The sequence below is a fragment of the Gadus macrocephalus genome, chromosome 17 (genome assembly GCF_031168955.1).
Source record: "Gadus macrocephalus chromosome 17, ASM3116895v1".
Lineage (NCBI taxonomy): Eukaryota > Metazoa > Chordata > Actinopteri > Gadiformes > Gadidae > Gadus > Gadus macrocephalus.
Genome location: NC_082398.1, coordinates 3808982 through 3832652, shown reverse-complemented (window position 1 = coordinate 3832652; position 23671 = coordinate 3808982). Strand labels below are relative to the sequence as shown.

General features: G+C 47.7%; 2 protein-coding genes across 2 annotated transcripts in view; one reads left to right on the top strand and one right to left on the bottom strand.

Moving 5' to 3' along the window:
• Positions 1-3144: 3144 nt before the first annotated feature.
• Positions 3145-19206, bottom strand: trmt44 (tRNA methyltransferase 44 homolog). The gene is given in 13 exon segments (XM_060076868.1): positions 3145-3791; positions 4580-4696; positions 10177-10440; positions 10541-10646; positions 13044-13227; positions 14357-14463; positions 15206-15234; positions 15237-15276; positions 16081-16188; positions 16675-16743; positions 17484-17703; positions 18374-18491; positions 18585-19206. Coding segments are annotated over 13 exon segments (1944 nt in total). The 5' UTR covers positions 18925-19206; the 3' UTR covers positions 3145-3549.
• Positions 19207-20317: 1111 nt separating this feature from the next.
• Positions 20318-23671, top strand: part of LOC132475583 (activated CDC42 kinase 1-like) — an 8555-nt gene continuing 5201 nt past the window's right edge. The window contains exon 1 of the mRNA XM_060076799.1: positions 20318-20645. The gene's annotated coding sequence lies outside the window, so the exon portion shown is untranslated. The remainder of the gene's footprint in view (positions 20646-23671) is intronic.

The window sequence follows — 23671 nt, the reverse complement described above, 5'->3', positions numbered from 1 at the left end:
AGAAAGAAAGACGAGTGAAATAATGAAAGTCTCGCGGCCCCCAGGGGGATCGAGGAGTAAAAACATGCATCTTCAGATCCCAGTGAGTGGAGAGCGGCCCGGTCTCCTCAAGGGACCGTGCAACAATAAATAGCCCCTCTCCAATTAGGGCACCTTTTAATCCTCCTTGGATCCCGGGTATACGAGGGCCAATCGAACCTGATTAAATACATGCTCCAGCACAGTGCGCCGACATCGGCTGTTGACCAGCCGCCGGGATCGAGATGAACACTGCGCCTTTGTGGTTCAATCAAATCTGTACAGAAAAATATCAATAAAAAAGCAACTTGTGGATGTCGTCTAGCCGAGTATTGATGAGGCACATGGAAAATAACAGCATTTTGTCGCTTTGTGTTGTTCTTCCGTTTGCGTGTGCGTGTGCGAGTTTCGCAGAATGGTCAAATGTCAAAAGGTCAGAGTGACAGCCACCCAACGACCGCCCGCTCCCCACTGGCTCTCCATCTCTCTCCCCCTAACCGTCTCTCTCTCTGCCCCTTACTGTCTCCCTCTCCCTCACCCCCCCCCTCACTGTCCATTACTCTTTTCCCCTCATTGTCCACCTCTCCCCCTCTCTCAACCTCACTCTCTCTCCCCCCCCCTCACTCTCCCTTCCTCCCCCCCCTCCCTTCCTCTCTCCCCCCCCCTCCCTCTACCTTCCTCCCCCCCCCCCTCCCTCTCCCTCCTCCCTCTCCCTTCCTCTCTCCCCCCCAACACTCCCTCCCTCTCCCTCCCCCCACCCTCTTTCTCCCCCCCCTCCTCCCTCTAATCCAGCTCTCTCATAGCCATGCATCAGAGATCAGGGACCCTCCAACCATAAAGGGGGGGGGGGCTCACCTGTAGGATGGACGGGGGCTGACCGGGCTGCCTGGGGAGGGGGGGGGGTCTCCGTTAATCTGACAGGCCCCATGGGGGTCTTATCTCCTGTTGGCACCCAGGTGTCTGTGTGTGTGTGTGTGTGTGTGTGTGTGTGTGTGTGTGTCTGTACGTGTGCGTGTGTGTGTGTGTGTGTGTACGTGTGTGTGTGTACGTGTGTGTGTACGTGTGTGTGTGTGTGCGTGAAAGAGACCTGAAAGGCGGGAAGAGAGAAGAAAGAGGATAAGCGAGGTTATCTTCCTCCTCCTCGTCTTCCCCCTCGCCGTCTAAATGGGAAGAAATTGATCAAGCCTCGGGTTTTAAAATAGAACCAGAAGGGAGGGAGGGAGGGAGGGAGGGAGGGAGGGAGGGAGGGAGGGAGGACGGGAGGAAGGAAGTAAACAAATCTCGAGGTGCCGGGTTTTTTGTCCATTATGGCGTACGTTGCAGGTCTTTGTTCGTTCGTTTTTCGGACCGGCCTCCACAGGAACAACACGTAGCAATTTGCGTTCTGTTTTTATGAAACGATGAATGCCGTCTCTTCTAAACTTCCTAAAAATCCTTCAGCCCCGAGCAGAGAAACGCTTCTATTCTTCATCTAATTACCCATTACCCTGCCATTATTGGACCATTCAACAACGACCCGACACTAATGGCTACTTCAGATAAAATGGGCATTTTCGGTAATGGGGGCGCCGGCCGCGTAGAAACCATCAACATGTGTCAACCGCCATGACGGTAGAAAACCCTGGTAACATCCCGGCTGTACTTTTGTCAGGGGGGGGGGTTCGAACGCATCCTCCAACACCCAGAGGAATAAAAGCGTGTAGGAATTGACGTAAGATAATTCAATCTAAATATCTCTAAAAGCTAACAGTGTTACCTCATCGGAGCTGACACAGTTTTAGAATACCAGCTCCGACTAGTTTCTGCTCCAAACAACACCATGACCGAGGCGGCATGAGGCTCAGGAGGTAGAGCGGGTTACAACAAATGCTGTAACGGGCAAAAAATCCAATTATTGTATATTGTGTTTTTGACTGCCGTTGCTTAGTACTAAACTAAATATTTAGCGTCCCGGGTTCAATGTGCCCCTCCAACTAAACAACTGGCCCCCCCAAGAAAATCGGTCTAGACCCGCCCCTGCCGGAGTGTCCCTGAGCAAAACACCTCACCCTAACTGCTCCTGATGAGCTGGCCGTCGTGTGTGCGTGCGCGTGCGCGTGCGCGTGTGCGTGCGCGTGTGCGTGTGCGCGCGCGCGTGTGTGTGTACGTGTGTGTGTGTGTGTACGTGTGCGTGAGTGCGTGCAGAGCAGCAAACCTGCAAGCCAGGCTCTCTCGGAGTCGTCATGTCGAAGTGATGCAGGGCGGACATGAACAGGGTCATAATAGCGGCTTATTGGATGGGAGTGTATGGCGGTGGGCGGGAAGCGGGGGGATCAGAGGTCAAAGGTCATGATTGGTGCTGCTGTGCGTAGGTGGTTGAGGTGACTGCCCGTTGCCTGCCGACCAAACGCGAGGCGAGAGACTGATCGAACCTGAAATCGTTACGGACAGCCGATTCTTTTGTCTTCCATGAATTTGTTAATCTTGCGGGAAAGGTAACGGAGCCATCACGTGTGCGTTGGCTTTGCGAGGGGGGCGGGGCTGGAGAAAGATGACATCACACAGCCTCATTACAACCCACTGATTGATGATGGAGGAGTGTGTGTGTGGGTGAACGTCGCATCGTGTGGCCTGTACCACAAATAACACACACACACACACACACACACACTTTTTAGTATCGACCAGTCGGTCAGTGTGAGTTAACGTAGCTCGCATGGCTTCATCACCGTATGGGGACGCTGCTGTGTGTGGTTCCAGGGGGATCCAGACGGCCACCATGTCCCTTACGTGAGCAGGTCCCCTCCCAACCCACGTAGGGATTATATTCAACCCGTCAGAACCGGGGGGGGAAACCAAACAACGAAGTGCGCCAGGGGCCGGCAAATAATTAAAAGTCAGGACGTTTCTGTTCTGGTCCGTCTGAAGCCCCGCCCCTTCGCAGGTGAACGCTGCCTCGTGCTACACCGGCCGTACGAGTGGGGAACTCTCCCAGCGTTCTTGCGGTTTCAGGTGTAACCATGGAGACGTTCTAGAGGTTTCCGCTGGCAGGAGAAGAGGTCTGTTTACCCGGTAGACGAGGGAAGAAGGCAGATGATTCAGCTGAAACAAGGACTGTGAAGGTTTCAAGGAGGCTGAACAAATATATCAGGAGGTTGTCGTTTTTTTATTTCATATCTGGCTCAACAAATTGTAATCTTGTATCATAGCAACAAGGTGATTTGGGAGGATAATGGGTGACCGGTACATTCCATAATTTCTAAGAAAGAAGAAAAACTTAAAACGTCGGCGAAGTTGGCGAGATGCCACCAGGCAGCCTACGCTTCATATTGCGGAAAGTATTTGAAAAATAATTTACGTGTGCGACGATAACGAAGTCAGGGTCTCCTCGCTGAACGTGTTCCTTCGAAGGTTCCGGACCAATCCGCACACACTCCGACGCACCAAAATAAAAACGCATCAAATACAACCAAAATTAAAAAAAAAAAAATCACAAAGCAACCCTAGAGTCTTTTGAAACATTCCTAAAAAAAAATTAAAAACCCCTGCAAATCACACCGCCGACCACTTCATCTTCTTCAGTGGTTTGGTGGAGGGCCGCAGGTCCTGGGGCCCGTGGGCGAAGCAGCACTGAGCGGCCTCTAGGGGGCAGCCCTGGGGGTGTTGGGAGTGGAACCAGCAGGAGCGTGTCTTGAGAGCGCCGCTGGCTACCGGCCGGCCGCGCTTAGACTCCGCCCGACCCCGCTCCTCGGACCCCGCCCGCCAGTCCCGGATGTGGACCCGCCCACCTTCCACTGGAGGAGAAAGAAAGAAAGAAAGAAAGAAAGAAAGAAAGAAAGAAAGAAAGAAAGAAAGAAAGAAAGAAAGAAAGAAAGAAAGAAAGAAAGAAAGAAAGAAAGAAAGAAAGAAAGAAAGAAAGAGAAAGAGAGTAAGAGAGTGAGAGTGAGAGAGGAGTAAGAGAGAGAGAGAAGGAGTAAGAGAGAGAGAGAGAAGGAGTAAGAGAGAGAAGGAATACGAGTGAGAGAGAGAGAGAGAAGGAAGAAGAAGCACAGGAATGTGAAAAGGGTTCCCCTCACAGAAGACTTTTCGAAACACAAATCTATAATTCCTTAACATAACAAAACTGACAATAGTTATGAATATGACTCATTGTGACGGCCTTGGCTGTCGTATTAGCATCTGAAAAGCAGTGCGCTGCCAGCGTTAAACAATGGAGCGGTTGGGGTCGGCGTGAACAGCAGCAAACGGGCGAGGGACTGAAGCTCTGCGTGATATTCAAATACCTTGATATTTTATTTTTGATTAACATATTTTGAAACCATTTCCCTCGGCAGAGGATAGTCTATGCCAAATAGTGTTCAAATTAAGAAGACCAACAGAAACCGACATCAAAGTTGGGACCACTTAAATGACCGTAACTGATCATAACGCATAAACCAACTACAGATAATACAGATATTGTATATTCATATATATAGTGAAATTCATTGCCCAGATCTACTGTTACTACAACTATAATAGAAATCCCCCCCCTCTCTGGCGTGCGTGCGTGCGTGCATGCGTGCGTGCGTGCGTGGTGTACCTCTGAAGACCTGGTGGTTGTTCTTCAGGAGGGTCTGGAGACCCCCACACTCGCTCTTCAGCCTCAGCAGGGTGCCGTGGTCCAGCAGCTCAGCCACCTCCCGCACGGACATGCTCTCTGACGCCCAGGGAGACAGGAGCCACAGATTAGCAACCGGCGGACCAAACCCTCCAGGTAAAGGGGGTTACGGACCCCGTTACGTCCTTGCGGACCCTCCTTGCGTCCACCGCGAGGGCCTTACGTACGCCTTCCCAAAAATTGTAACCTTCCGTCGAGGCGAGCCGCTAACCTGGGTATACCCAGGCCGCCTTGCGCGCAATTTCAAATTTGCGCTGCGAGGCAGCCTGGATTCCATGGATCCGATTTTTTGCCTGAGATAGGGAACCAATCACAGAACGGGGAGGGACGGCAAGACGATGGCGACGTCTATGCGACACACCGAAGCCTTTACGGATCCAAAATGGCAGCAGATGCGTTACCTTTCGATGCAGCCTTAGATAGTGTTCTAAGTAGTTTAGAACGCACGTTTATTTAGAAAAAATAGCAACTTTCGGCGTTAAACTTTCATTACCAAGAAGGTTGTCTTTGCCCTGCTACCAACAGGCTTTGATTGGCTATGAGCTACGTACAGACTCATATGATAGACATTCGTAGCGCCCAATAAACGGCTCCGGGCAATCGTAAACCACGCCACAAATACGAGAAAATGAATGTGTGGTTCCCAGACCTCATCTCAATGTAGATTGAGATGAGGTCTTGCGTTAGCCAGGCCACGGAGCCGCAAGGGCTGTGATTGGTCCGCTCACTAGTGAGGTTTAAGGATGTAATGGGTCCATAAACCCCCTTGCGTTGCGTCGACTCCGCCGTCAGTGTGTGAATGTGTGTGCATGAAAGGTAGCGAGTCTCGTTGGATGAAAAGCGTCGGCTAAACGCCCTGGAAAGTAAATGTCTCGGATATTCTTTTGTCAAATTCTTTGTGAAGTACTTCCCCCTGCACTGCCTTGCTTTCAAAAGGTATTCAATAAACTAGGGGACCAAAAAAGAAATAACCCATTCCATTTAAGGTTTCCGTCTAAACCGCCCGTTCCCTCCGGGACTCTTTTGCTAGTCCCTCTAATAGAGTCTGAAGGCTGGCGCACGCATTTGAAAAGCGTTTTTCAAAGTTGGAGAGGGACGGACGGACAGACCGACGGGCGGACATGCAGGGCGGGAGGCATTCCTGGAGGCAGAGAGCCAGGGGAGTCTGCCGCGATACAGCTGCAGCTCGTTGACTTAATTATTGATATCACTCCCACACTGGTGGAACCTCTCTCGCGCGTGCTCTCGCGCTCTCTCTCTCTCGCGCTCTCTCTCTCTCTCGCTCTCGCGCTCTCTCTCTCTCCCCTCAGAGTGGCGCTTTGTCCATTTCAAAAAAATAAAAAAGAACCACAGAGAGACCAGACAGACAGCGAATATGAGTTGAGGTTCGTCTATAGCCACTGAAAAGGTGCTATAGGTTTACTGGGTGTCGATGTATGATGATTCATCGAGTGGTCTATCATGAGTTTATCACAGTCACACAATATTGTTTTATTTACATTGTTTTTTGCCCTGCTATTGAATTGTTTCTATTAAGGGTTCGAAGTCACACGGTGCAGTCACAGTTTTGGATATTGTGTCTAGATATTTTACCATTAGATACAGTAGTTGTAGCCTATAGTGTGTGTGTGTGTGTGTGTGTGTGTGTGTGTGTGTGTGTGTGTGTGTGTGTGTGTGTGTGTGTGTGTGTGTGTGTGTGTGTGTGTGTGTGTGTGTGTGTGTGTGTGTGTGTGTGTGTGTGTGTGTCATCCTCTTTCGTCCGATATCACCACTTGCAGCGGCTGATATGTCACAAAAGGTCACCATGCTATAGAGAGGATAGTTCCAGAAGACCACCGCCCCTCCCCCCCGTATCTCCAACCCCATTCAGCACGCGTGAGGGTCACATGGCTTATGAAGTGTCGTCCCCCCCCCCCCATGGGAATACTGGACTGAAGCATCAGGCCAGTGCCTGCAGCCCTGACACACCCAGGGTTCGCTCTCTGAAAGAGCCGGCCGTCAGGTTTAAATAATGGGGGGGGGGGGAATTCCACGTTCCCGGTCTGCCCTTTTCCCCGCTCGGCCGCTCACCCTTCCAGACCGAGAGGGAATTCATTCCCGGTCGACCTTTTCCTTTTATCCAAATGACAAAAGCCTTACCCGCGTCGGACACATCAGGAGAGCGCAATGATCGAGGGATTCCTCCCACACTCCGATCACGTCGCCCAACAAACACATGAGACCCCGGCGAACGAGGACTCATCGGACTGGGATTGGCCGCAAGGCCGTGAAAAGGGTGGGGAAACTGCCGACACTAAATAGCATCGCAGATATGGCTATTTTCCCTGGCATTCACTGAGTCTGGGAAACCAAGAATGTGTGTTTTGACTACAATTCCCTTGATAACAACTTGCTTAACAACCCCATAATGTGCTGATGTTGGGTAGACATCCAAACTCTTTGAGAGGACACCGTTATGTGATTCAATCCTTCCTTTTCTATTGACTTGATCTGAACTCTTCTGCCTCTTTCTTCTCTCTGCTGCCGGTCTGAACACACAGTTTCCCTTGGTTTTTGTTTGGCTTACCTCCTCAGTTATCACGTAATAAACGCTAATAAAAAAAAGACACAAAACACCAAGGACACAGACGTCAACTATTATGAGACAGCATCATTGTTTTCTCATGGTCGAATCCAACCGACGACTAAGAAAATCAAAACAGAAGAAACAGCACCACCACTGGTGAAACCACGCTACTGCAATGGCAGGCAGTTTCCACGGTGTTTAACAGAGGGCAGACGGGAAGTAAAGCCCAGACGCCAGGGCTGTTGCAGGCCGTGGATATAATATCAATACTCCGCTAAGAGCCTGCCCTTTACCGCCACACAATGTTAATGTGGATTAATGGGGAAATGGGAGCAGGGGTATAAAACCCAGCCTGAGACCATTATAAATGACTACTGCTTTGTGCAACCAAAGCCGGAGGGAAGCACAACGCATTTTATTAATGTGAAAGACAAACTGCAAGAATGGCAAGACTGGGGACACATAATGGAGGGGGGGGGGGGATCGATATGCCTTTGTTAAGGGGATGTTTTTGCTGAGAGAGTGAAAGTAAAACCTATATCGTAGAAGGAATAATAATATTTTTTAAGTGCAATAGAAGTACAACGTCTTGAGGAGGACGAGGGTATTGAACATATTGGAGTGTATATCGGTTATGAATCACGAGGAACCTTGTTATTCTGTTGAATATGATCATTGAACTACAGATGAATCAGAACATCTCTTGCCAAAAACGATTTCCTTAGAGTAAAACCTTGTAAGGAGCATTATTGGTTGTTACTCGAGTCCTCTTTATTACAGCATTCCCTTGAGTACAACTAGTAGCAACTACTACCATTAATCCAAAATCGTATCCACTAATCCCATAAATAGACTGAAAGCATAAAAAAAACTGTCTACATCGCGTCAGAAATGTGTAATGCTAACAATCCACACAATTAAAATGTTCAGTGTTCTTTATGTTTTAATAATATTTCAATAATGTTCCTTATAATGTGTATCCGAATGCTCAATTTTGAACGGCGATAATAAAAAAATGATAATATCTGTATAATAGATGTATACGTAGTCGTACATACATGTGCAGATAAAATACTCATAAGCTCACTGTAGCCAAGAGGGTATTGTTCATGTTGTTAATCAACCACCGCATTCCGTCCAGTTGTAGTTTTATGGCTGAACTCTGCTCTTAATACGACGTTTAGCTGCTTCACTGCCTTCAGCAAAACATAAACGGGAGCAGGGAGTCAGAGCCGTGTGACGGGAGCTTAACGTTTCTGGAGGTGAACAGAGCGGCCGAGAGTTCACAGTTTGATCATTTGTCTGACTATGACATTCAGTTTCTGCCAATTCGGTCCGCAAGTTGACAATGAATTGAAAAAAAAAAAAAAACGGCACCTTTAAATCAACATTAAAAGTATATCAAGAATTGTGCCTCGGTTTGAAAAAACGGCAGTAATCCAATCAACGAGGTTGCCTCAGTTTACCGGGGCTTAATATATGGGGCAGGAGGCTGCTTTGAGGTTCAAATACCTCGATACAAACGCATACTCATGCATAAATCATCCAGCACGGTGCATTATTCATCTAGTCATCTCGCCCCCTCTCTCTCGCTCTGCAATTATTATAGTAATTCTCATCCCTCCCCACGGTCTCTTCACAATTACAGTCTCTCTCTCTCTCTCTCTCTCTCTCTCTCTCTCTCTCCCTCTCTCCCTCTCTCCCCCTCTCACCCTCTCTCCTTCAATTCTTAGTCGGACTCTCGCTCTTCAAATCTTACGGCGTCTCCCTCTCTTCCATTCTAAGGCTCAGTCTCTCCTTCTTCAAAGTCTCTCTCTCTCTCTCTCTCTCTCTCAGTACGTCCGTCTCACTCCGTCCCTTCAATTCTTACGGCTCAACTCCCAGTCCCTCTTCAAATCTTACGGCGTCTCTCTCTCTCTAAACCGTTTGAATCAAACCCCCCCATCTCCTTTACTCGTCCACCATTAGTGAGCGAGTGTGTACGTGGCGTCTAACTGAGCTCTCTGCTTGTTTTGGCAGTGGTGTCTGTCGGTTTGGATGGGGGGGGGGGGGATGACTGAGGGGGTTCAAAGTGGGGTCGGGCCGAGACCCCAGAACCATGCAGAGAGCCCGGTCATTCTGGGGCGGGGGTTGGGGGGTTAATGAAGAGGGGGGCTGGAAGATTTAATACCGTTGGAATGCGACATGATATATTTTTCCGGTAAATGGCGCGATTGAGTGGAGGGAATCGTTATTATTCTGTAATTCAATTGATTCTGAGCCTGTGTGGGGGAGAGGGAGAGAGAGAGAGAGAGAGAGAGAGAGAGAGAGAGAGAGAGAGAGAGAGAGAGAGAGAGAGAGAGAGAGATCGACTGACCCTAATCATGGATCCATCTGGCTGTCCAGATGAACCTTTGATACCCAGAGGTTACCGTAACGACAACACAGGATCAGCCAATACACTCAACAGATGCCCTCCAGGTAGATCACATGACCCCCCCCACCCCACCGGTCTGATGTCGGTAAAATAAGTGAAATATAAATGAGGATCATGGTGTAAGTGAACCCCGAATTTAAACACTTTGAGATCATTTAATAAAAAGGATTATGGGATGAGAATTCGAGGAAGGAGAGGGGAGGTTTTATTCCCATGGTTACGACCCACGCCAACTTGGTGCTACTTTTTATAACGACTGTGCCTTCGTCGGGTGGGTTCACAATAATGAGCGATGTTGTACGAATTGTGCCACACAGCCTGGCGTTACAAGTGTCCGAGGAGCTTAACCCCGGCTCGGTCGCGGTCATCAACAGCAGCATCTACTACCGCCCAGACGGAGCTCCACACGTCCACACACACATCCAAGATCCTACGAGATGCATAACGTTCAGAAGGTTCATAACGGGCTTTCAAGTGGTCCCTGCCCCCCAACGGATTTCTATTTCGGCGCTCCAAACACAGCAGGGCTCCTCCTACCTCCGGGGTTCCAGACGACGTCGGCGGCGGCGGGCGTGGGAGAGGGCGGGCCGTCGTCCTTGGCCAATCCCAGCAGAGCCTTGGCCACGCGCAGCACCACGCCGTCCACAAAGTCCCGGGGCAGCGCCGCGCAGTTCCGCACCTTCTCCACCCTCTCCCGCGGCTGGAACCCGGCTCCCCAGTCGTTCCCGGGGGGCCCGGCCGGCTCCGGGTCGCCGTTGTCATGGCAGCCGCAGCCGCCGCCGCCGTGTTCGCCATCAACCGGGCCCTCGCCACCACGGCTGCCGTCGTCATGGTCACCGCCGTCTCCGTCCACGGCGCTCGGCGGGCGAGGCGGGACGACCGAACCAACCGGAACCGGAACCGGATCCAGAGCTGGAGCGACGGCTCTGGATGTAGCTGGCCCTGCGCTCCTCCGCCTGCTCCGCGTCACACGGGGCGTAGCTCCGGGACTTCCCCACCAGGCACACCTGAAGGTGGGGTGGGAGGAGGGGGGGAGAGGAGGCTGAGCGCTGGGCAGGAGGGGGAGGAACAGTTTGGAGGCTAAATCCTGTTCACGGGTTAATTTTATGTCGTAAACGAAATCAGTCGCAACTCTGAATCGACTCATCACATCAAACCTCAGCTGGTGCTCCCAGGTAAAAGCTGCACATTGAGATTTGAACGTAATGAGTGGATATTGATTTGTGATGATTTTTCGATTATATGGGATTTCGCAAACAACACCTGGGCTCTCTCAGGTGGGATCCCCTGCCGTAGACTGTGTACATGTGTCCGTAATTCTTGATGTTTAGACGCGACATCAAGAATTAGGAACACATGTCACAAGAAATGAGGTGTGTGCTATGGCTTAAAATCCCCATGGGGCCGGTAAAACCAATGTCCCTTGGGGGACAATGTGAAGCTGCTACTCTACTTTATTATGGGATGTAATCCAGCCTAGAATGAGGTTAGGATGTGCTGCAAGAGGGGGTTAAGAGACTTAACAGCTGTTCCCGTATCAAAGAACTGTTATCAGCAGCTGGGACGAGAACAAAACAGAACAAGAACAGGAAAAAAAATAAAATAAAATTCTACTTTGTATTTTTAGCCTTTGTTTGAATTTGTTTTTGGGGCACGACCAAAGTCTTGTTTTTATCGGTATGCAAAATGGTCTGTTGGTAATTAGGTCGACGCTGTAGACCCAAATGTGTTTATCCGTACAATAATAAGAGACCTAAATAAGGTCTCCGATCTTATTTCAAAGTTGACCAACTAAAACCGAAAACATTCACGCACACATGCAACCCATTAGTCGGTCGAGTACGGGAGTTTGAATCCAAACAAACAATGATTTAGCTGCGTACTGCAAAGGCGTGTACTTAACAGACGAGGAGAAATGTGGATAGAGAAAGGAAATTAAGAGAGCAAAGATGTTCCGACTCCCAGCTAAAAAGGGGCTGGGTTCGATACCCAATGTCTGCACCCTGTTGGCAGGCAACGCAAAACGCCTCACAACCTGCCAGTTCTTAAGAGACGCATTCGTAAACAACAGTTGAGTCACCTCAGATGAACCAGACACTCCCTAGCACTGATTGTCCAAGCCAACGTGTTTGTCTTTGGCTTCCTTTTGTTTGTATGCGTGTGTCATCCAGATGAATGTCTAACGTTTTTATGTTTACATGTGTACTGGGTGGGGGGGGGGTGTAGTTTTGGCCACAGAGCTGAACCAAGCGGTGCAGAAAGAACCCCCCCCACCCCCCCCCCCCCCCCCCCCCCCCACTCTGGTTGTGTGGAGTCAGTCTGTTGTATCTTCTCATGAAAGCGCCCACAAAATGAACTTTGGCCGCTTTGTGATTCTCCAACGCTGGTTGTGGACGATGAACTTCACAGGGTCGTACCTTTAGAAGTGTGGAAAATAGGGTGGAACTTAAAAAGCTCTTTGATGTGCACCTTCTACTTTGTTGCACTACCAAGAATATGATAACGACGTACTTTATATACTACTATACATTTTCCAGTTTGTAGACAGGCTACAACGTCCAGTTCTTTACCTCTTTTCGTAGTCAGCCCAATTAAGATAGTTTACTGTGATTATTTGGAGGTTGCTCCAGGATAAAAGCGTCTGCTAAACGACTCATCGTAATGTTAATGACTAAAGTGTTAATAGTTTGGGGTAATTAGTAGTGTACCTCCAAAACAAAAATGCCAAATGCCAAATCAATAAAGCTTTGGCCAGAAATGAAAGCCCCCTTCAGCCTCTTGCATCTAGTCCATTACAGTTACAATAACGATGCTGAATGCTAATAAAACAGTATTAATATTATTAATTAATATTATATATAAATTAACATTACCGCAAAAGGAAAAAAAGTTTAGTTTGGTGGTGATAAATTGCTTGGCACTCGTTTTTATGAACATCCTCACTGTAGCAACAGCAAAATATTGTTTCTCTTTCTTCTGACAAAAGTACTTTTTTGTCAGAAGAAAGCGATACAAATCGCTTTCGATAAAACCGTCTGCTAAATGCCAAAAAATGTAAATGTAAGTATTCCTTGAGCCACAAAACAGTAACGGTAAAACAGGCGAACTAATAGACACTCCGGAGTGTCAACAGGAAGCGGTTGTGCGTGACTTCCTGTTGACACTCCGGGGGTGTCAACAAGAAGCGGTTTGTGCGTGACTTCCTGTTGACACTCCGGAGGTGTCAACAGGAAGCGTGTCTGCGGTGACTTCCTGTTGACACTCCGGAGTGTCAACAAGAAGCGGCTGTCCGTGACTTCCTGTTGACACTCCGGAGTGTCAACAAGAAGCGGCTGTGCGTGACTTCCTGTTGACACTCCGGAGTGTCAACAGGAAGCGGCTGTGCGTGACTTCCTGTGGCGTACCCTCTTGGTGGAGGGGATCCGCAGGCAGTCCTCGTCCGTGTGGAAGCCGCTGGCCCGGCTGACCTCTGCGATGTAGTCGATGTACTCCTTGTACTGGGACGTCCCGCACCGCCGCCTCTGGAACTTTCCGTAGAAGTCGAAGAAGCAGCAGGGCAGCACGAAGTAGCGGCACGCGAACGACGACCTGGAGTAAACAACAACAAAATGAGCGGGTGGTACCGTTTACGTGCGCTATTTAAACTTTACATTGGAATACGTGCACGTTCCATGTTATTGTATTTACATTTTTTTATACAATATGTACAAACAAGTATAATATTTGTGAAATTTAAATACTACACGCTTCTACACCAAACTAGTGTGACATGCTCATCACCAGCATCTCCCCCGCTCTACCGTGTTGGAAGCGACACGGTGCATCACCAAGCGCGCTCGAACGGGCACATCAACCACTCGGATATTCAGAAGAGAGAAGCAGTCAGTCAGTCTCTCAGTCAGTCAGTCAGTCTCTCTCTCTCAGTCTCTCAGTCAGAGTCTCTCTCTCTCAGTCTCTCAGTCAGAGTCTCTCTCTCTCAGTCTCCTCAGTCAGAGTCTCTCTCTCTCTCTCTCTCTCTCTCTCTCTCTCTCTCTCTCTCTCTCTCTCTCTCTCTCTCTCTCTCTCTCTCTCTCTCTCTCTCTCTCTCTCTCTCTCCTCTCTCTCTCTCTCTCTCTCTCTCTCTCTCTCTCTCTCTCCCTCTCTCTCTCCCTCTCTCCCTCTCTCTAAAGTAATTTAAATCCATGCGTTGTGCAGGCTTGACTCTTGTAACTGTATTCCCATTTCCCCAAACAATCTGTGGGTTGCAGAATAGAGTAGAAAAAAGAGATTAGAACAGAGCTTTGTTATATCAGCCAAGAAATAACTTAACATCTTATCTTTTGGTCTTTCGATAAAAAAAACACATAAAACGCTACCTGTTTAAGGCTCCATATCGCCACCAAGTGGCCTTTTTGAATTATATATTTAAGGTCAAAGATGATAAAAAAAAAATGCTCTGTCTCTCTCCCACACACCAAGTCCCAAACACAACCCCCCCTCCTTTTCACACACACACACACACACACACACACACACACACACACACACACACACACACACACACACACACACACACACACACACACACACACACACACACACACACACACACACACACACACACACACACACACCCTGCATCTCACCAAACGAGCACACACACACACACACACACACAAATGTAATTCCAGGATTTGCATCTGAGAGCCGCCACTTGAGGGTCCCTGTGATGACTTGCCTGGCTGCCATCACCGGGATCCAGGGCGTCAGCTCGTCTGAGTGGTTCCCAATCAGCCAATCAGTGGCCGGGAATAAGAAACCCTCTCCGGGAGTGATTGCCTTTTCCTGAAATAGACCAGGCCACCACCAAAAATAAATGACAAGGGTCCCCTTATGATGACATCGCCCCCCAATAAATAAGATCGGAGACTTTTTTTATTGAAGGGATAACGGCTCTTAAAGAAATGGTAAGGGGGTTGACCTTTGAGCAGAACCTGGTGACTTCAAGGGGCGTGCGAAGGATTGTTCCCGTCGGGAGACTACATTGGATCTTAGTTAAGTCAGTTAACTGAGACCACTTCGTACAATATATTTCCCGTATGGGAAATGGGTCATCACCATAATTGAAAAAACAGAGAAAATAAGCCCTTCATAACAAAAATAATACACAAAATAGAGTATAATAATAACATTGCTCCACAATTTAAATGTTTCAATTTACACAAGGGATCAGATATTTGCTCATCGCGACGTGGTCCGTTTGGTCATGTTAAACTATTTAAAGGAGACGTATTATACCACCAGGGTGTGAGTGTGATTAGCCTTCCAAGCCGTTTCGAAAATCTGCCCCATATGACATCACTATCTGTGCTGGATAGATGAGCAACGTTTACTTCAGTCCACTGGGTAGGCTGGTAGACTGATCTACCCAGCACAGATCTAGGTGGACACGCCCACTAGTGATGTCACATGGGCCGGTTTTTGAAACGGCTTGTATCACACTCCCACCTGTTGGTAGGATGCGTCTCCTTTAAGTAGGAGTGTCTCAAGCGGTCCGAGTCTGGTACGTGTCTGAGCGGGTACCTACCTCTAGGCAGGTCTGAGGCCCGTACATGTCCAGATCTTTCTCCTGCGCACGTCGATGCCTTTCCCCGGGTGCTGCAACACAGAAGGGCGTGGCAGGGCAGGTGTGTGTGTGTGGGGGGGGGGGGGGGGGAATAGTTTTAGAATCCACCTCTCAAATGTAGGTTGGAAATCCACCGTTAAACATATTCTACCGTTAAAAGAAAAGCTTATAAAAGTTTACACATTCATTCATCTTTTAAAACACATTCAGTGACTTAATAACTCACATTTTGTGGTTAGGTCTAAATTATTGTTTGCTTATTTCCCTGTGACTCCGTGTATATCTCTGATTGACTCACCCCTACATTGGAGTATGTGTAACATATTCAATGGGACTCACTCCTTCATTGCAGTGTGTGCATCACTCGGATAGGACTGACAGTATATGTAACGTATCCCATGGGACTCACTCCTTCATCGGAGTGTGTGTGTGTGTGTCACTCTGATGGAACTCACTCCTTCATCGGAGTGTGTGTGTGTCCCTCTGATGGAACTCACTCCTTCATCGGAGTGTGTGTGTGTCCCTCTGATGGAACTCACTCCTTCATCGGAGTGTGTGTGTGTGTGTCCCTCTGATGGAACTCACTCCTTCATCGAGTGTGTGTGCATCACTCTGATGGAACTCACTCCTTCATCGGAGTGTGTGTGTGTGTGTCCCTCTGATGGAACTCACTCCTTCATCGGAGTGTGTGTGTGTGTCCCTCTGATGGAACTCACTCCTTCATCGAGTGTGTGTGTGTGTGCATCACTCTGATGGACCGACTCCTTGACCATGTGTGCGTGTGTGACTCCCTCCTTCGTTGGAGTGTGTGTGTGTATCACTCTGATGGGACTCACCCCTTCGTTGGACAGTATGTGCACCAGCAGGCCGTTGCCACAGCCCAGGTCCACAAACGACTGCTTCTCCGTCACGCCTCTCTCCGCCCGCTCCTCGCCCCAGAGAACCTGGGCCGCGGAGGGAGAACGACAAGGAATGAATACAACCTCCGAGAACCTTCTAGAACGGCAAGGAATGAATACAACCTCCGAGAACCTTCTAGAACGGCAAGGAATGAATACAACCTCCGAGAACCTTCTAGGACTATAAGGAATGAATACAACCTCTGAAAACATTCTCATCTCGGGGCACAAGAGATCATTTCAGTGTGTCCATGACCACAGACACAGAAAGAATCGCGAGTTTCCTGAGGGTTCTACATCTACAAGACCCAACTCCAACTGGATCCCGAACCATCGCTTAATAAATACTGCCGTACGAAATCCAGGCTGTTTTTAAATAGACAGCAGACAGTTCTGCCCGGCCACAGTAGGGGGAACAGTCCGGTGGAAACATTGCAGCACATGCCTCAACTAGAGTCTGACGCGAGGATGAGCAGGGCAGGTAACGCTCGAGTAAGATGCTTTTACAAAATGAGCAGAGGAAACACTCACCAACAGATACGTAGCGATTGCAACATCCTCGTAGACAAACTTCTCTGGATCCGTCACTTCAGGCCAGACCTATAAGATATAAAATATTGTCCGTGAACACATATCATTTACCATCCATCCATCATTCCATCAAATAGAAAATACATTCAAGTGAACAGCTTAGTCATTTCAATCTTGTTTTACACCTACATTTATATACCTTAAAATTATAAATGAATGCAATCAGTACCAGTCAAGGGGAATTAAAACTAGTTCAGCTTCATTCCCAAAAAACCTACAGCACATAAAGATACAACGTAGATATGATTCCACAACCATTCCATCCATGCATCCACCAACCTATTCATAAATGATGAAAAAACAATATCCTCAAAAAAGTAAACAACAAAATAGGTCTGTGCGATTAATCGAAATTTGATCTCAATTTCAATTTTAGGGTCAAACGATCACAAAACTAATATAATCGAATTTTCGTTTTTTTCCTTTATTAAATGTTTTCTAGAACTGAAAACATATCTTTACATTATTTTAGATTAGAAAATTTGCTTTTTTTTTGTATATTCTTCTAAAGCGAAATTTCAAAGTTCTCAGTTACATAGTGTTTTATGGGAGAGTCATGCTGAATAAAAACATGTTTGCAAACTGAAAAACAATCGTTTGAATAATCCTGACTTCAATATTAACCAAAACAATCACGATTAGGATTATTTTCCATAATCGAGCAGCCGTACAACAAAATCAGATCCACACACTCAGAACAACACGAGGTCCTTCCCTCCCCCAAGCGTCTCCCCCCGTCCCCGTCCCACCTTGACCATGGCGCGGTACTTCTCCTTCAGCTGCTGGTACACGCGGCCGTACTTCTCCACGGGCAGCAGGGACAGCGTGCTCTTGAACTGGCTGGCCGCGGGCTCCGCCGCCCAGCGGAGGAGCCGCGGGAGCAGGGTGGAGCACAGCCACACCAGCCTGGGGTAGGCCACCCCGTCGCAGGCCCAGTCCGCCGCCGCCAGCACCCGCAGCTCCAGGAACCTGGGGGGGGGGGGGGGGGGGGGAGGAGGAGGAGGTGATGGAGAGTTGGAGGAGGAGGATGAGGAAGAGGGAGGAGTGGGAGGAGGAGGGAGAAGTAGTAGTAGGAGGAGGGAGGAGGAGGAGGGAGGAGTAGGAGGTGATTGAGAGATTAAGGAGGAGGAGGAGAAGATTGAGTAGGAGGTGATGGAGGAAGAGGGGGAGGAGGAGGAGTTGTGAACCAGACGAAGCTCATCCAGAGAATGACAGTGTTTTCAATCACCCTGAATAGGCCTTTGTCACAGAGATGGAGTTGTAGGGGTGAACACAGGTGTAGCTCATTTAAGTAATTGAGGGTCACAAGATACACCCATGTTCACCCCTACTGTCTCAGCTCTGTTATAGAAGGCCTATACACCCATCTACCTAAACATGCTGCACCTTAGTCATTTTTCCCATCGTTGTTTTGCATGTACATGTTGTTTATGCAGACTGTCTTGTCGTGAAAATTGTTCTTGTCGGATGTGCCATGTCTCACCTTAAATCAAATCCCTGTATGTCACATAATATGCCATAGTATTTTGATTCTCATTGTTCACCCATTTATTACAGCTCATGTTTGAGAAGGCGCTCACACACACACACACAGTCGCACACACAGTCGCACACACGCACTGTGTCTACTGTGTCTTACCATTCTTCGTTGTCCCTTTGGACCAGACTGATCTGATAAACGTTGCCAATCTTCTGACACACTTCCCCCGACGCGTCCTCTTCGAAGGGAACGAACGTCACCTGAAGTCTATCAAAGTCTAAAGGAAAAGGAACAACACATGGGAATGACTCCCTCGTGATAACGATAAGCGGATATCAACAAGAACATCAGCATAGCATCCCACTCTCACCTTTCAGCACAAACTCTTTATGTGAAGTGGATCCGTAGCAGTTTACTTTCGGGATAAACGTCCGCACACTGAACGTCCAGGTGTTCTCCTGGTCGTGCGTCAGTGCGGTGGATTGCCCCCTGGTCAAGAAGGACAGCACGTCGTGGGAGTCTGTCGACTTGGGGTCCAGCAGCACCCCCAGGTTCTCAGTGCCCACCTCCTCGGACGGGGTCTCCGTGGCTCCGCACAGACGTTTGTTTACTACGTGGGGCTTCTTGATCCACACGTCCACGGCGGACCAGAAGCCATCGGGGAGAGATTTGCACTCGGCTGGAAACTTGACCTCGTGGAGTTTAGTCATGTCGACGACAACACATGTAAACACACGACCATCAGCGACATGTGAGGATGAGGACGAGCTTCATCTATGGACCACTGGCTGCATGTTTATTCTCTATTGACCTTCGGGACCGTGGTTTCACACACCGCGGATGGTCGATTTATGCTTTCCGTCGTTGGATACGACACTTTTTATGAGGCGAATGCAATAGAAACAGCACGATTCTGAAGAAGTCTGCCCAGCTGATGAGATGCTGTCGCCATGCGATGACGTCAACAACCAGCGATTCTCACTTATGGCCACTAGATGATGCTACTGCGCCCACACTGCACTACTGCGCACACATACAAAGTAAAACTTCTAAATATACCGTTTATTAATGTTATTGATCATCTATCTTGTATCTGGGTGCATTTGACATGGATTGCATTTTAGAACCTCATAAACTGTAAGAAACGACTGATCTTTTCTCTAGGAGTGACATGCAGGTCTAGGGTTGCATGTGCAGATGCTGCTGCCGGTTTCTCCACAATGATCCACACACCTTGTCACACTAAACCCCCCCGGGGTTTCTCGCCAACACAAAACATGAAACTAATAAGTACACTCCCCAGCCCACTTGGCAGCTTAAACAGTCCTAACCCGAGACGATAAGTAGATAGAAGGGCTCAACCCACTCGTCACAATCTCTCGCGAAAATAGTATATTTTAACTACTCTATACATCATATCTTTAATAGTCAACTGTCAAAACCAATCGAACCGTCGATTGGGGCCAGTGGTTGGTGGTTTGCTAGGGTTCAAGTCTACTTTTGAAGGGGGAATGGATGTAAGAGGGACGCTCCCTGTTGTTAAGTGGTAAATGGACCGCCACTTGCTCCATTGTCCTCGATGGACGGGTCTGCGTTAAAAGGAGGAGGCGGGACCAGCCGTGTGTGACGACGAATGCATGTACATTGTCATTAACAAAAATGTCGTCCATCTCGTTTGGTGAGAACAGGTATGCAGGGTAACTACAGTTACATTAATTTACGTGTGCGTGTGTGTGTGCGTGTGTGTGCGTGTATGTGTTTGTTTTACGCTGTTTGCTTCTGGCAAGTTTCGACAACTCACACACGCGTGCAATATTTTATATATGCCCCCATGTATGTCTCCCTAACACACAAACAACAAACACGCACACGCACGCGCGCGCGTATTAGTGAATGATTGAACTCGTTATTCGAGGGCAGGGGGGTAGCTCTGTAGGTGCAGTAGCTCAGTAGAAATGGTATCGATGCAGGCGTTGTCCCGGGACCCACAGGTGTAGAGCCTGAAAGGGGCGGGGCCACCTCGACACACACACACAGGTACAGGGGGGGAGGGACCAACCCCCCAGGAGGAGAAACCTGGAAGGGGCGGGGCTACCTCGACACACGCACACGCGCACACACACACACACACACACACACACACACACACACACAGGTACAGTACAAGAAGACGAGCAGCGAAACTATGGAGAAAAGAAAAATACGTTTGACTCAAGAATACTTATAAAGAAGTTCAGTATAGGCGTACCGGTTCGTTTTTTTTATATATATTTGTGCTCGATTGGGTCCTAGGATCATCTTAACCGAGTGAGATCGTTCTCTGGACTTATTTTGGTGGGGAGCTAATGTCGATGGAGGTTCATGTGTCATGTGAACGTCTGAATTAAAACCATTGTGGATTCGTGAGAGAAGGTCGTTTTTCAAGAGGTGAGTCGATAGTTGTTGCCCCACGGTAGGATATCAGTGCTTATCAGCAGGTCCTGGGTATGTATGTATGTTGGAACAACTCCACGTTCCCGTGCATTGTAAAAAAAGTAATGATCAGAGGTAGGCCTACATTCAAGGTCTTCTGTTACCCCATCCGATAAAAGGGGGTCAGTGTTGTACCTTCACGTGTTTTTCTGTCCAAGTCTCTTGCATTTAGCCAGGAAATAATGGCTTGCATTTACCCACGGCGGTGGCTTGTTTGTAAAGCCTTGCGCAAGAGATAAGCTGCAGGCTCGACTGAACTTTCTTTTTTTTGTGGCATTTCAATGCCCTTACTGTGTAAATGCATTGCAATCCATAACATTCAGTCATTCTGGTATCGTTTAATGACACTCATTAGCTGATTCATGGAGATGAAGAGACGTCCACATGCATGCATTGAACCAATAGGGTTGCAGGAAATCACACACAAGTTAACCTCTGGCCCATCAAGGAAGGAAGGGGAAACTTTGATCTGAGCTGCAACAAAAGGAGGAATTTAGTTCCTATAAAGTGTGCCAATAGATCCAGGGATGAACAGTCCTTTGAAAGCCATGTTGTGTTGTGTGTCTCCTTGCCATTGCTTATTAACAGTATAGGATGTGTATGCGCTTGGCTCACACGGACCTCTTACAGGCTTCAGCCAATCGCAGGGCTAGTTAACTATTCATCAGTCTGTACATTGAACACATGGAACAACCACAACTCCTGAAATACCTCCCTTTTCCCATGGTCCGTGGCCATGTATGTGACATTTAACCGTTGGTTTGGAGTCACAGCATTTGGGTGTTGCCTTTGGGAATCTCTCTTGACTGGAAATGAATTGGAGCATTAGTCAGGTCATGCCCGGGCTGGCCCTCTACGTGCACGTACACGCACATTGTTGTGCATGTACGTGCATATTTAAACACACAAGTGTTTCTAAGGTTGTTATGCAAGGAATTCTGGATGGCTTCAGTTGTGGAAAACATAGAGGAACTTCTGTTGATGACGTCCCCACAAATAATTTGCGACCATCTCAAATATATTAAACCAGGCAGTGTGTTTTGTTATGAAGTAGTATACGAATTCAGGTATTTTTTTTAACCATCAATTTGTGTCAAAAACTAATTCCCTCCCCTTTATGGTCAGGAAGTGGTGGCAGGTGCAACAAGGGCTGATTAATAGGGGTTGTTTACGGCATGGGGGTCATAAAGCCCAATTCCTGCACTGTGCTTTGTAAACACACTGTCATTGTGGTAATGTGTGGGTGTGGGATAGATTAATTCCACGTTACTATGCTAGGCATGCATAATTATGCTGTAATTATGTTGGGAAATATGTGTGATTCATGGTGTGTTAGTAGCCCTAATGCTCCCTTTTGATTGTAGTGTTATAAAGGTAAACAAGTTTCCTTCGTTTTACGCCTCGTATTCCCGTGTAAACATCTACGTCATCTGTGTCAGCAGTTGAAACAGAGAGGACCTGTCAAGAGGTCACCAGACCGACGGACCCACACACAGACAGAAAGACACACGCACCGACACACACACTGTGGAATGTGTCATTTGTCACCCGGTCGTAGTACAAAAGTGGTTCCTCAATGACATCTGCATAAATCTGAGTCTAGTTGTGATGATTTCTTTAAAAGATTATTATGACTATAAATAATTGACTTAATTGCACCTATTCAAGACGACGTAACTGAATACCTGGGTCATGAGGTCCAAGGCTCGAGGCCAAATAGTTGACTCACCTTATACGAATCCACACTGTGGAATGTGTCATTTGTCACACAGTCGTAGTTCAAAAACGGTTCCTCAATTATATCCTTTAAAACTGAGTCTAGTTGTGAGAATTTCTTTAAAAGGTTATTATGACTATAAATAATTGACTTAATTGCACCTATTCAAGACAACGTAACTGAATGCCTGGGTAACTCACTCACTCACTCACTCACTCACACTTTAGGGTGAAACACACACACACATACAGTTTTGGAGAACCATATTGGGTTTGACTTCTTCAAGATAACAAGTCTAATTGGTCTGATGACATAGCAAAGATCCCCATGAAGATTGTGAATTGTTGCAAGGTGGATGACTCGTGTGTGTGTGTGTGTGTGTGTGTGTGTGTGTGTGTGTGTGTGTGTGTGTGTGTGTGTGTGTGTGTGTGTGTGTGTGTGTGTGTGTGTGTGTGTGTGTGTGTGTGTGTGTGTGTGTGTGTGTGTCCTTATTCGAGTCGTGTCGAAACAAACATTGTACAACTTTTCTCATCTTATCTCTAAATTGTTCATCCACCTTTCATTCCCATGTGTGCGTCCACATTCCTGTTAGGATTTTCATTGGTTCATTGGAAATGTAAAAGATGAAAAAGTTAAAGAATTAAATGAGGTTTAGTTGTTCTTTGTTATTCTTCCCGGTCGGAGGTAGTGTATGATTAAACAGAAAGAATAAACCGTTTTCTACTTTAAATAATTTTCATCAGCCACAGATAGACCATTGTATTTTTTTTTGGCACATAACCACCAAAGTAATCACCCAAATTCCTTTTCCTTAAACCACATGCAGGGCTTATGTTTGGTCGCTCCGGTAACCAAGGCCTGTGTGTGTGTGTGTGTGTGTGTGTGTGTGTGTGTGTGTGTGTGTGTGTGTGTGTGTGTGTGTGTGTGTGTGTGTGTGTGTGTGTGTGTGTGTGTGTGTGTGTGTGTGTGTGTGTGTGTTCTTCGGTAGTGTAAAACATGCTTATTGTTCTAAGAACACTCTATCCTACACCTCATGAATAAAAGCCATCAATCAAAAGGGCAATTGTGCGTGTCTTACAAAGGCACAAAGCATTTCTAAGGATTTCGGATTTGCCCTGTTTGAAAAACCTTTGTTGAGTTTCCTCATTATAAGAGAAAAAACTATTCCAGACACAACAGAAGAAATCAAATGTAATTCATGTTAATCCCTTGCCCTAGTCCTTTGCCCTGGTAACTTATGGGCAGGAATGTACCCATCGACAGTAGCG